We start from the raw sequence: 12,749 nt of genomic DNA, 5'->3' as shown, positions 1-12,749 counted from the left end.
GGTGTAACCCCAGCGTTACATCCTGGCCAAATTTCCCCCCTGGCCTTTACCAATCATGGCCTCCTAATAATCCCCATCTCTGAACTGGCTTCACCACTCTGCTCTCCTCCTCACTGAGAGCTGGTGTGTGGGGAGTGTACTGGCCACTACAGTTGCCGTCAGGTGGGGATACACACTAGTGGTGGTGGAGGGGATCATCCTTCCCTGTAAAGTGCTTTGAGTGGAGTGTCCAGAAAAGTGCTGTATAAGTGTGAGCAATTATTATTAAGAGTACCAATTAGATGACTTGTGATTTGGCTTCTCCAGAATGGCGAGAAGCACTGTGGAGCAGAAAGCGACAGGATAGGATTTTTGAGCCAAATTTTATTTAGTGCTAAAATAAGAGGAGACAAAAAGTGCAAAACTGCCAGTCAGTTGACCGTGTCAAATTCTTTAAGGATTTTCAGTCCTCAGCTCAGGAGTTTTAAGAATCTCTTAGCCAGTCAGTATAGGACATCCCCATTTCACCTGAGTGTCGTTGTCTGGACAGCATCCAGAGCAGTAGTGTCTTGTAGCCTGGCTGGTTTGATGTGGTCCCACCTGCCTGGGGTGTTTATGTAGTGCAGTAATGGATTTTTGTTTGTGGTTAAGAGCAGTGAGCTGGAAGCACTTCTTTTCACTGAAAAAAAGCACTGTTAAACAAAAACAGGGTCGTTTTCTCTCCCTCCATTTTGATTCATTGACTGTTTTACTATAGTCAGAAATGACAGCCAAACATGATCCAGAGGACACAAGGGGACACCTAATTGAAAGAACAGTGTAAACAGCAGATACTTCTTTACACAAAGGGGGGTGGGGGGGTGGAACAGATCCCCCAGCCACGTTGCCATAGCCGATAGCCAAGCTTCTTTCAAGAAATGGCTGGATGAGACTACTAGCAACCAAACAAGCTGGATGAACCTTTCTTGCATATCTGTCTTGCTTTAGTTACAATACTTTAAATGTGTGAAAATGTAAATGTGACGCATGAAAAACCTTAAAATCATCTTTTGTGTGGTCTTTGCATTTTATCTTCCCATTATATTTGAATGGACCTACAGTGTACCACTCACGGGAGATACCACAAGCCTTTCCTTATCTGCAGAAGCTGAACAAAGCTCAGCTGAGGGAAATGTGGGCGTGTTTAACGGGGAAGTCCAGCTTCAGTGAGATAAACCGTGCAGCGCCTGCGCTCACAGAGCTGATGGCCAGCCAGCGTGTTCATGTCTGATGCGCAGCATGTGTCCTCAGCTCGCCCGTGAGCCCCGACACATCACTGTCCCCCCATGGGCTCTCTGCATAGACCCGCCCGCTGCTGCAGCCCAGAACTGCCACCCCCCAACTCTTCCTGCACCCCCATCTCAGACACCCACCCGGCAACCATCACCCCTCATACAACAGCTCCTGACTGACAGCGAGACAGCGCTGGGAGGTTCAGGGCAATCTGAGCAGCTCCCACACGGCGCGTCAGGATTCACACGCCTACCGAGAGCGCAGAGAATCTCAAGCTGAGTAACAGGGATGGGTGTTGCATAGTCGTTTGCGCCACTTCACCCCGTCGTTCTGTTTCTTTTACAAGCCACTGCCTCTTTGCAAGAGCTGTGACAATTAAGCAGAAGGGTTACGGATTGTTCAGGGTTTCCTAGTCTGTCCACACAGAACGTACCCAAAACGGCTTAAAAATGAAGTAACGAACAACTTTAAGGAACTCAATTCTGGTGCCAGTCTCTTAAGATAATCAGGGGCTCTCTGTCCTGCTTGAAAAAAAACCAAACCTGCTGCAAAACAAAAAGAAGTAACACCCACAGTGATGTATTTCTGCTAGGATAAGACCACAAATGCAACCATTTCCACACCTAGAGGAACGCGATTAAGGCGTACACTGAAGACAGACTCTGTTCATTCAACATGTCTTTATTAGCTTAATTATCTGTGATATTCATGCAGGGAAAACCACCGTGCCATGAAGACAACCACAAAAAAAAAAAACAGCTGTGCAGAGCATGAGACAACTATCTTGCAGCTCACGCAGCAGAGGAAATAAATGCTTCTGTCCCGGTTACACTGCAGAGCAGGGTGGGGGCTGGGTCTGCTCTCTGTGTCTGTAGGGGCTCGTACTGGCTTTGGCAAAACCAGGAGCCACAGCACACAGATCTGAGGAAGTGAGAGGAGCCAGCCAACCCAAAACCCCTTGTTTTTGCAAGGGTGCAACAGGCTGCCCAGCCATGTTGTTGAAGCCAATATCCTGGCTTCCCTCAAGAAACAGCTGGGTGGATCCTTCTATCAGGACACGATAGAAGAGACACTTCTTTACACAAAGAGTGATGGGAGTGTGGATTTGCACGAGCTGGATGAGATCCTTGGATCAATTCACAACTACCAAACGGGACAGGCGAGATGAATAGCCTCTTCTGGGTTTGTAACCTTTCTTACATTATGATGTTTGGTAGCTTAACGACCAGAGTATTCTACCAAGCTTAAAGGGACTGCAAGAAGGTGGTTTAAGTCACATGGCTGTAGAGTCGGAACCAGGACCCCACGGTCCTTGGTGTACAGAGACAAACTTGGCATGCTTCATTCCGACTAATCCTCAACTCATTTCAATGATCATCCGCACCAGGACTTAATTAAGCCAAAGATCAAACGCGCAATTAAACATCAATTAAGCCAGTCTAGCACTGGCTGGATCAAAGCCCAGCTACAGAACAGAACTTCAGGTTTAGAAGCGACTTCTTTAACTGATTTTGCAGCTCAGATTGGAGGAAAAATGGCTAATGAAGCAACTCGCTAGCTCAGTTTGGAGGGTCAATTGAACAGAGCACCCAGCTGGAAGGAAAACCTATTTATTAGTGAGAGCAGGACTGTGAAACAAAGGCTTAATGGCACTGTAGGGCTGCTCTCCAGTTTTCAAGGACACACCCTGAAAGGCCATGTGTTTGATCCACAAGCTCCTACTGAAGCCTGTTTTATTCATTCACATGGCTGAGCCACACACTCTTGCAAAGGAAAGCTGGATAAGTGCCAAGGTGCTATTCGGAACAGATCTCTAGCACAGATCTCGAACTGCAGAGAAGCGCGCGCTGGGGCCGGTCGGTGTTCCCAGAACCGCCCCCTGGAATTCCACCCAGCTGGGCGGCAGGAAGAGGGCAGGTAAGGGCAGAGGAGTGAGGGTGCTCCAATAGGTAGGCGCTGCCGTGCACCATCCGATGCAACATGCCACAGTGCCAGTCCCAAAGGCAGGGAAGGAGCATGGAACTGGCAGGCCAGGCTCAAACCACCAAGTCCCTCTCGAGCACAGTGCAGAGCTGAGGACAGCCCGCGCGCCTTGCAGTGTCATATCGCACAGAACAAACCTGAGCGGCTGCAGACAGTTATTTGCAAATTTACACAAAACATTAACAGGGCCAGCATGTGATACAAATAAGGACGTTCACACCTGAGTCACAAAGGCACATTCCCCTATTGGGTGCAGCCCTATGAAAAGGTCAGTTTCCTCATGGAGCAGGGCAGGGCGGCCCGAGGGTCCTAGTTTGGGGACACGCTCCAGGCCGACACGGTCTCTCCCACATGGCGCAGGATGAAGGTGGTCTAGACCCCACGCAGGGCTCGCACGCCACTCGGACCCGAGCGCAGGCTTCCACACTGAGCCCGCTGAAGACAATCCATTCACGACATGGGACTGACTCTGAAACGCCTTCACACACGCAATCCGTCCATCATCCAACGGCTTCTTCCAGTTCAGGGTCATGGGGGAGACGGAGCCTATCCCAGCGAGCAACGGGCTCGAGGCAGGATGAGATGCCAGTCCACCACAGGGCGCACGCACGCACGCACAGCAGGGCTGATTCTCCCAGAAGACAAGTAACCCGCCAGCGTGGCTTCGGACTGCAGGAGAAAACCAGAGCGGCCAAAGGAAACCCCCACAGACATGGGGAGAACATGCATACTCCACACGGACAGCACCCCAGGTCTGGGCTTGAACCCAGAGTCCCAGTGCTACAAGGCAGCAGTGCGGACCACAGCCTCACCGAGCTGCCTTCTCCATGCAAAATGACATATATAATATTTCCTGAAAGCACTGTTTCAGTATAAAACATGTATCCATAACTGTTGTACAACTGCACAGCTGTTCCTCTCCACAAGGACATACTGATGCTTGTGTTCGTTTTCCTGAACTAGCTTTTGTTGGCTTCGTCGGCCGTCGCTCTGTTTAAATGCCGACGGAGGGTTTGGGGATGCTGCGCAGGACCCCCGGCACACACAGAAGGGCTGGGGGCCACGGCGCACCCCGACACGCTCCGCGGCCGAACACCGCACCCCGGGCCCCACGCGGGCCGGCCTGCCCGCCCGTCTCCCCCGACCCGACGCACAGCTTGTCAGACAAACACTCTGGCAAAAAGCAGGGATTCTCTTGGCCTTCCTCCCAGGAGGTGCCGTGCTTTTCCAAAAAACACTCCATCAACAGCAGCACATGTGGGGGGGGGGGGACAATATGGCTGGCACCATCTCCCAGACTAGCAGACAGGCGGAGAGAGATGCATGCAAACACAGACCCAGACGGAGACCACACAGCTGGCGTGCACCGTGCCCAGACACACAGGGTCCGCGTACCGCTCCGCAGGCCGGCGGCGGGGCTGACCTGGGGCCCGGGGAGCAGACCAGACGGCCGACAGTGACACACGCAGTACATGCTCCGTGACTTGGACACACACAGGAGCACAGGAGCAGGGAGGCTGTCGTAGAGAGAGAGCCTGCTCTTTTTCCACCTTTCATGTGCTCTGGAGCATGACCCTATCTGCACTCAGGCTACTCAATCACGCTCGGATGCACATGTTCCATTTCAGCTGAGCCCATTTCTGATGTAGCTATCTCCCTAAATACAGAACAGCATGCACCAGCATAAATATATAATTACATAACCACTGGCACATTAAAACACAGCGTCCTGACCGCACACCACACACAAAACAGAGCACACACAAACACACCAGCATCAAGAACACTGGCCATTTGTGCAACACGCATGGCCTGACGCAGACATGCACAGAGAAAGAGGATATTCACCGATATTCTCTCTGCCTACACTGAAGCCTTGGGTGCAGAACCTGGAAACATTGAGCTAAGAATGGAGTAAATTCCACATAATCACCCGGAGGAGGAGCACCTAGAGGAAACCCATGCAAACACAGGGAGAACATACAAACTCCACACAGACAGCACCCCAGGACCTGAACACAGGGCCCAGCTGTGAGGCAGCAGTGCTGATCCTTCCTGCCCTATCGATAACTGTGTGGACTTGTTCGACTCCGTGTCAAAAGCTGTACGTTAGCAGTGTAAAGGGTCTGTCCACTCTCCGTAGGCTGCTTGCCCACGAGGGTCCAGGCCAGCTGCAGCCTGCCTCGCAGACACAGGGAGCAGAGGGGCACAAGTCCGAGGCAGGGGTAGTGCAAAGCAGGCCGGAGAACGGGAGCAGCTGGACACAATACCACACACACACACGCCTGGAGCCCGTGCAGGCTCCGCCCAGGAGGAGCCCGGGAGTGAACCCCGGACCCTGAGGTTGAGAGAGCCACCGCGCTGGGATGAAACGCTCCCAGGTTTACATACACTCACGGACGCTGTACACTGATGGTGATGTGAGCCGTTATTCAGTACAGTGGGTGTTGCTTGCATTTGTCATGCTTGGCAGAGCACGGTCTCTGCACACCATGAGCACACATCCTGTTTCGTAACGATTTCTATATTTTTTTTAAAAAAATGGCTCTCCAAAGATGGAGACTACAACGTTAGCTAAGCCCCAGTAAAGCGACCTTGAGAAGACTTTGCTTTCGCTCCACGTTGTGTGTGTGTGTGGTGAAAGGCGTGCGCACGGCCCATCGGAGCAAACGGTAAACCAGCGCGGGCCATTGCGGAAGCGATCAGCGAGCACGTTCAGCGGCACGTCGCGCACACACCTGAACGTGCGCGCACACAGGAACCCGTCACCTGGCTCTGTGGAGCACCAAGAGCGCGTCCGCGGCCCCCGTCCTCCAACCCTCCCCGCCTCTCGCGTCCCCAGGGACTATGAACTAAAGCGCTTTTAATACACATGCTATCGACTCCTCGTTAATGGGTAATTGAATTTTAGTGTCCTCTGAGACACATTGACACCCCCTTTCGAACACCGCCTGCTAAACCTGTAAATAAGCACCCCTCTCTCTCACACACACGCCCGCAGAGCCAGACAGAGATCGTTTCGGTCAGGTAAAAGCTACGGACCGAAAGTCATAACGACCCACATACAGTACAAACGCTTTCACTGTTAAGCCCTCTAGATCCCCGAAAGGCAAACTAAAGCGAATAGTATCCGGGGTGGTAGCTTAAAAACGACATAGCCGTTTTGAAGACCGAAGGGGGGAGGAAAAGGCTTTCGGAAGGACAGTGAAAGAAACGCCTTAGAAACACAGCGGGCGAGTGGAGATCGGAACCAGCCGCCCGGGTACCTGTGCAGAACCAGTTTCATTCTTACAAAACCCAGCCCCGGCAGCGTGATAACACCAGGAAACCAGCTGGGTGTTTCCATCATCTGCGGGGGAGTTTCACCGAGACAGATCCCCGCTGGGCACCGGTGTCTGTTCGCCTCTCGCACAGGCATGACCCCCAAATACACACCCATGGACTTGGGGGGGAGCGCCCTCTGGGACGAGTGTCCCAGTAAGAATTCAACTTCTTTAAACTTTTCTTTAAATTCCAACGCGCCTTTTAGCAATCTCCCACGCACACCTCCCGTCTGAAGTAAAACAACAACACAACAAGACGCATACACAAGAGCGAGCAGGTAACGCACATTATGCAGCTCTGGAGCCAGTGGGCTCACTCGTAGCCCGCGACCCTACAGACAGGGTGACGGAGAGGCACCCACACCCACACCCGGAGTGCCAACACGGACACGGGCTGAGAAACCGTCCCGGGGACGCGCGACCCACCTGGCCGTGAAAAACATCTCCACACACCGGCGGGGGTGGGGCGCGTACCCACAGCGAGTTTTTAGATCTATACACACATAAAATAAACCCAGCTGTAGTTGAACCATGCTTCTTGAAACTATATATATGTGTGTGTGTGTGGGGGTGTCATGAAATCCTTTTTTTGGTTTGTTTTTTCCATGAACCCACAGGCTGTGAAATCCACTCCGCAGGTAGGCTGCGGGACCGCACCAGACCAGGCCTCTGCGCTACACCGCGTCCTCACTTTCTCAGAACAGGAAGCGGACCAACAAACGGTTACTTCTCAACTCCCCCCCCCCTCTGTCTCCTACAAAATGGTTCCTGTTTCAGCTCGCCTGCCCTTTACAGTCGCTGTGGCAGGCGCCTGGGGGGGGCGGGGGCTCCCTGCGTGTTCCGCGACCACCCCCACGCAGTTGTCCCCGCACACGGTCCACGGGCGAGCCCCGGCAGGCAGGCAGGCTGCCCGGGCGGAAAAAGGCGTCTGAACCCCGGACCCCGGGACCGAGCGAGCCCGGGGCGGAACAGAGCGGCACCCCCCCACGCACGGACACTGCCGCCCGGCACCGCAGCGACCGACTTCGCCCAACTTTTCCTAAAATCCCACTTTGACGCGGTTTGCTTCCCTGCACATCCCAGTCTGGCTCGCCCGGTGCCCGGTGCCCGCTTCCCGCTTTCCCCCAGCCGAAATCGCAAAGGATCCCCCCTGCTCGAAGAGGGGCGCTAGTTTATTTTCTGAAGCACGTACGGCACACACCGCAGGGGAGGAACGGCGGGTCTGTCGTGTCCCTTACCTTGTCCAGACAATTCACTTTCTCAGTCGGGTACACCACCTTGTTACATCTGCTGCACGACGGATTCATATTGGCTGGGGAGGGTGAGAGGGGGTACCCTGGCGGCGCTGCCAAATGAAACAAAAAGTAAACAAAATAGAAAAATAAACCCGAAACGACGACTGCGTCGGGCTGAAGCCACGGGCGTGGGACTGGCTGGTCGTCCTGCGGGGCAGCTGTATGTCCACGCCGGGAGGGACGGGGCTGTCGCTGGCGTGTTCTCGCACCGCTGGCTGTCAGCGAACAAGCCGAGACGGCGGGAGCGAGCGCAGCTCAAGGGCGCTGCGCGGTCCCGAGGAGGAGGGGGCCGGGCCCGCGGGAGCGCGCCCATGTGCACTTAAAAACACACACACATACAAGAAGGATTTTTTTTTTTCTGACAAAAAAAAAAGCACGGGGTGATTTTGGCTGTCGGTCCCCCAGGGCGTGTTCTTTTCGTCCTGTAAGACAGACCCGTAAGCGTCCCGCATATAAAGAGAAGACGCTCCTGCCTCCCTCTGCCCGGGGTCCGTCGGCATAAATCTTTCAGAGCAGGCTCGAAGCGCGGGCACGCAGGCCAGGGGCGCGCCTGGAGCGGGCGAGCGCATTTGGTGTGTTTTTTTTGGGGGGGGGGGTTTGTAGGAAGGGGCGGTAACGCGTCTCGCCAGCCTGCTGAAGACCCAGATGGGCGCCGCGGTCTTCCAAGGGCTGCTCACAGACATCCTTTTAAGAATAAGCGTCTCTCTTTTTTTTGTTTTTGTTGAAAATACACAGTCAGCCTTCCGGCTAAGACCTCTAGAGTACCCGTTCTCAAACACAGAGGGTGATTTTTTTTCCTTCCACATGAAGCGGCGAAAAAAAAGTGCATATTCGTTTTGATCACGAAGTAGCGAGTGAAATTTGCGTCTTCCTCAAAGATCCGAGGTGCTGTCGGCAAGGGCGTCTTTCCCCTTTGTTCGAAGCGCCGCCTTGTGGCCACGCTGCGCCTCTTCATTCACACCAAGGACAGGATGACGTTGCATTCAAAGCATGTGGAACGGCTTTGATTATGTGGTTTAAATTTAAAATTCAACACCAGTTTTAGGGGGAAAAAAAAACAGTTAACAGTGTTTATAGCCACAGACAAGGTACCGGTCGCTATGCATGCCCTGAACTGAAAATATTGAGGATCAGTAATGTACGTTTCAGGTAGAGCTAAGACAATATATTCAGTCAGCACCAGGAGAGTTTAATATTTACGAAGATGGCGTTTCGATATCAAATCCTCACGATAATCTTCCGAGATCGCATTTCATTGCTGCGGCTTTAAATAGAGAGAGAAGACAGCCGTCTACGTAGGAGCGGGGGTATAGCTCAGTGGTAGAGCATTTGACTGCAGATCAAGAGGTCCCCGGTTCAAATCCGGGTGCCCCCTCTTTTTTTGCCCCACAAAGATTTATGCGGTTATCGCTTTTAAAAATATTTATATCCAGAATAAAACGCAGTACAGTATCTAGAAACAAATTTGATTTTATTGCAGCGCAAAGCTTGAAATCTATTAATACCTGTTATTGGTGGCCGACGGGAGAATCACATTAAATGAATGAAGTTCAGCGCCTGTGTTTACTGTATGACAGAAATAGGAATTTCCCTTAGAGGTCCAGTCCACTTACCTGGCTTTTCCGCCCTGAACAAAACTAGAATTAAATTCCCAGTTTAATTCGCTTGTTTACCCTTGCATAGTGTGAACACAAACGTACCTAACCCCCCCCATTCCAATAAAACTATGCAGTGTCGCAATGACCCCTCCAGGAGGTGCCCGAGATCGTCTAGCAAAATGCAGGATACAGTTGTAAAAGTCTCCCGAGTATTACCGGAGTCAAAAGAAAAAGGGTTAAATTTGACGTGAAGTCCTTTAGGAATTATAATTTATATTATAACGACGACATCTGTACAGGAGTAGGAGGCGGTTAGAAAGCATGGTCTTGGAACAGACCGCTGTGAAGAGACGGAAAGCTGGTTTAGTGAGAGAGAGGGGCATGCAGCCCAGGGAGGAGGAGGAGGGATGACGAAGAGATCTAGAAAAGGATTTAGAGGAAGGCATAGTGGGTCGCAGCAGGAGTAGGTTGAAGTAGGTCAGGTGGGGAGGTGCGTTAGGATGCGTATCTGCAAAGGAACAAGTGATAGGTTCATTCCCTGCTGAAAAGAGAAGAGAGAAGACACAACGTTTCGGCTGTGAGGCCTTCTTGAGCTGCAGAATTGGAAGAAGCCTATTACGTGTTCCTTTGCAGACTGCGCACGCTGACGCAGCTCCCAACCTGAACTAAATGCAGGATACTACGACTTCACCCGCTGGCACGCAACAGCGTTGAAACTAACTTATAAACTCCATGCGCTGTAAAGATCAAGAGGACGACCCAATCCGTCTAAGAGTGGTCAAAGGGTTTCAAAAAGGTTACGGAACTGCGCTGATAATGCAGTATCCTAGCGGACTCTTAACTGCTACCTACAGTACACTATTTCTCATCACTGCGCTCGCTTTAACGCAGTACTACCAGAAGGAGGCGCTTTCGACCAACAAATGAAAGAACACCCTCACTCCCACCTTCCATGACCACATCCCGAGTAATTCTCAGGGCTCCCAGAACAGGGAACCAAGATAATTTCAGCTCCCTGGCCCCCTAAACGCCCAAGGCAGGTAACTGCTTATGATGACAATTCCCCACGCACGCTCCTGTACTGAGGAGCTAACAATGTGTACATTGTGTAATGGTCTATAATGACCTTTTTATTTGCCTGATTTAGCTCAGGCAAAAGCGTAATCCGTTCAGGTTTGGTATGTACAAGGTAGTGCTAATTGGACAAGGATTTTGGCTTTAATACATTTACGCAGCTGTGCAGTACATTTGATTGCACTCAGAATTCAGGAGGATCTTTCCTCAGTTACCCACCTCAAACCTTGTTCTATCTGAGGCTCCCACCTTCAGATGTTTGCGAGAGGGTCAGCAGTGTGATCAAAAATACAGCAGTCCGTGATTGTGTAGGAGCTGCCCTGTGTCGACACTGGGGGGTCTGCAGCACCCCCAGATTTTGTAGGAGCTGCCCTGTGTCGACACTGGGGGGTCTGCAGTACCCCCAGATTGTGTAGGAGCTGCCCTGTGTCCGGGCCGGGGGTCAGCAGTACCCCCAGATTGTGTAGGAGCTGCCTATGTCGACACTGGGGGGTCTGCAGCACCCCCAGATCGTGTAGGAGCTGCCCTGTGTCCAGACTGGGGGGTCTGCAGCACCCCCAGATCGTGTAGGAGCTGCCCTGTGTCCGGGCCGGGGGGTCTGCAGCACCCCCAGATCGTGTAGGAGCTGCCCTGTGTCCGGGCCGGGGGGTCTGCAGCACCCCCAGATCGTGTAGGAGCTGCCCTGTGTCCGGGCCGGGGGGTCTGCAGCACCCCCAGATCGTGTAGGAGCTGCCCTGTGTCCGGGCCGGGGGGTCTGCAGCACCCCCAGGTTGTCGTGCTGTCGACTGGGCCGGGGGGTCTGCAGCACCCCCAGGTTGTCGTGCTGTCGACTGGGCCGGGGGGTCTGCAGCACCCCCAGGTTGTCGTGCTGTCGACTGGGCGTGCCTCTCTTGGCTCAGCCACACCCGTCCGCTCTGATGGACTGTTTCGCTCGGAAACACGTGGGCCTTGTTATAGCGGGAGGATGAAAGACCCAGGGTTTATAGTAGGACAGGAATTTAGTGTGCTTTTTTAGTTTCATGCCTCTGCGGTCATTTCTAAAGACAGTCATTATAATTCTAGTCGTAATCACTGTTGTAGAAAATGGTATTTGTAATGCTAAGCTTTTTTTAAAAATCAGTGATTTCCACCCCTTTAAAAAACATCCACAGATATTTAAGGCTCCCATGAAATGTAGACTAGGGCTATTTAAGTAGTGATTAAAATCCCACTTAACGTTACAGCCATGGAGAGTGAAATCTACAGCATAACAGTGGAATTCAAGAAAAAATAAGACAAGATCATTTCTTTCCCACTGGACTAGATCTGCATTTTTAATATCTTATATCGTTTGATCCTCTCCAAAGTCATGCCGTAGGAAACTAGTATTTGCCAACTGGATGAAGCTACACAGTAAAAACCTAAACAGCACTCACTGAACCAGTTCAACCCCAGAAAGCTGACACCCTGTTTTTCAATTCAACATAAAAGCCCAATTTGACACTAGGTGCCTATTTAATGAGCAGTGGAGATACTCTAGCTCAATGGTTCCCAGTCCTGATCCTGGAGGGGACCACTGTCTCTCCATGTTTTTGCTCCAGCCAAGTTCTTAATCACAGGCTAATTCATTTCAATATTATGTTTGGGGCATATGTTTCTGTGTTGTATTGTCATTCTCAACTGTGTTTATTATAGATTCACCTATGAAGTTTTTAGTCACAAAGAACGCTCAGCAAGTTCAGGACGTTATATATGCCAAAGTTGGCAGAAACAGTATTCTTGAGGACAAATATTTTTTTTAAATGTGGCCTGAGTGCAGTAACAAGTAGACCGCAAGTCTCTTGTGTCTCTTTTCTTTTCCTTTCAGCATGGAAAAAATCTTCACCTGCTCCTTTGCAAACTGCTGCAAAGCTGCATGCTGACACAGCTCCCTGCCCGAACCAAAAGACTCGGCGAGCAGATCAGTTAAAGGCATCAGCCTGCCCTTGTGATTTACAGCTCAGCTGGATTGAAAACCAGTTTTCTGCCACCCAAATCAAGACCGGCCCGGTGGTCACACGCCCTTGGGGAAGGGAGTTCTCTGAACATGCCAGCATCTCATGTTTCCATGTGGCCGTGTGGTTCCTGCATGTTACCGTACGGATGAGAGAGACAGCCACATGGGCTGGCATGTACACTGTAGTCATGTGCTTGCCAGCTCCAAAAATCCCAAAATTAAGTGATGGATTAGCACCCGATATGCAGAA

The 12,749-nt window shown here is 51.7% G+C and overlaps 1 protein-coding gene and 1 non-coding gene across 2 annotated transcripts in view; one reads left to right on the top strand and one right to left on the bottom strand.

The window, feature by feature from the left end:
- The window catches only part of lasp1 (LIM and SH3 protein 1), a 36,795-nt gene extending 28,422 nt beyond the window's left edge, over positions 1–8,373 (bottom strand). The window contains exon 1 of the mRNA XM_069185819.1: positions 7,796–8,373. Within this exon, the coding sequence (XP_069041920.1) occupies positions 7,796–7,864 (69 nt within the window). The 5' untranslated portion in view covers positions 7,865–8,373. The remainder of the gene's footprint in view (positions 1–7,795) is intronic.
- Positions 8,374–9,155: 782 nt separating this feature from the next.
- On the top strand, positions 9,156–9,227 carry trnac-gca (transfer RNA cysteine (anticodon GCA)). The gene has a single exon. It is a non-coding gene; the product is annotated as a tRNA-Cys (tRNA).
- The last annotated feature ends 3,522 nt before the right edge of the window (positions 9,228–12,749 follow it).

Source organism: Lepisosteus oculatus, chromosome 28, assembly GCF_040954835.1.
Source record: "Lepisosteus oculatus isolate fLepOcu1 chromosome 28, fLepOcu1.hap2, whole genome shotgun sequence".
Lineage (NCBI taxonomy): Eukaryota > Metazoa > Chordata > Actinopteri > Semionotiformes > Lepisosteidae > Lepisosteus > Lepisosteus oculatus.
This window is presented reverse-complemented; position numbering and strand designations above follow the sequence as displayed.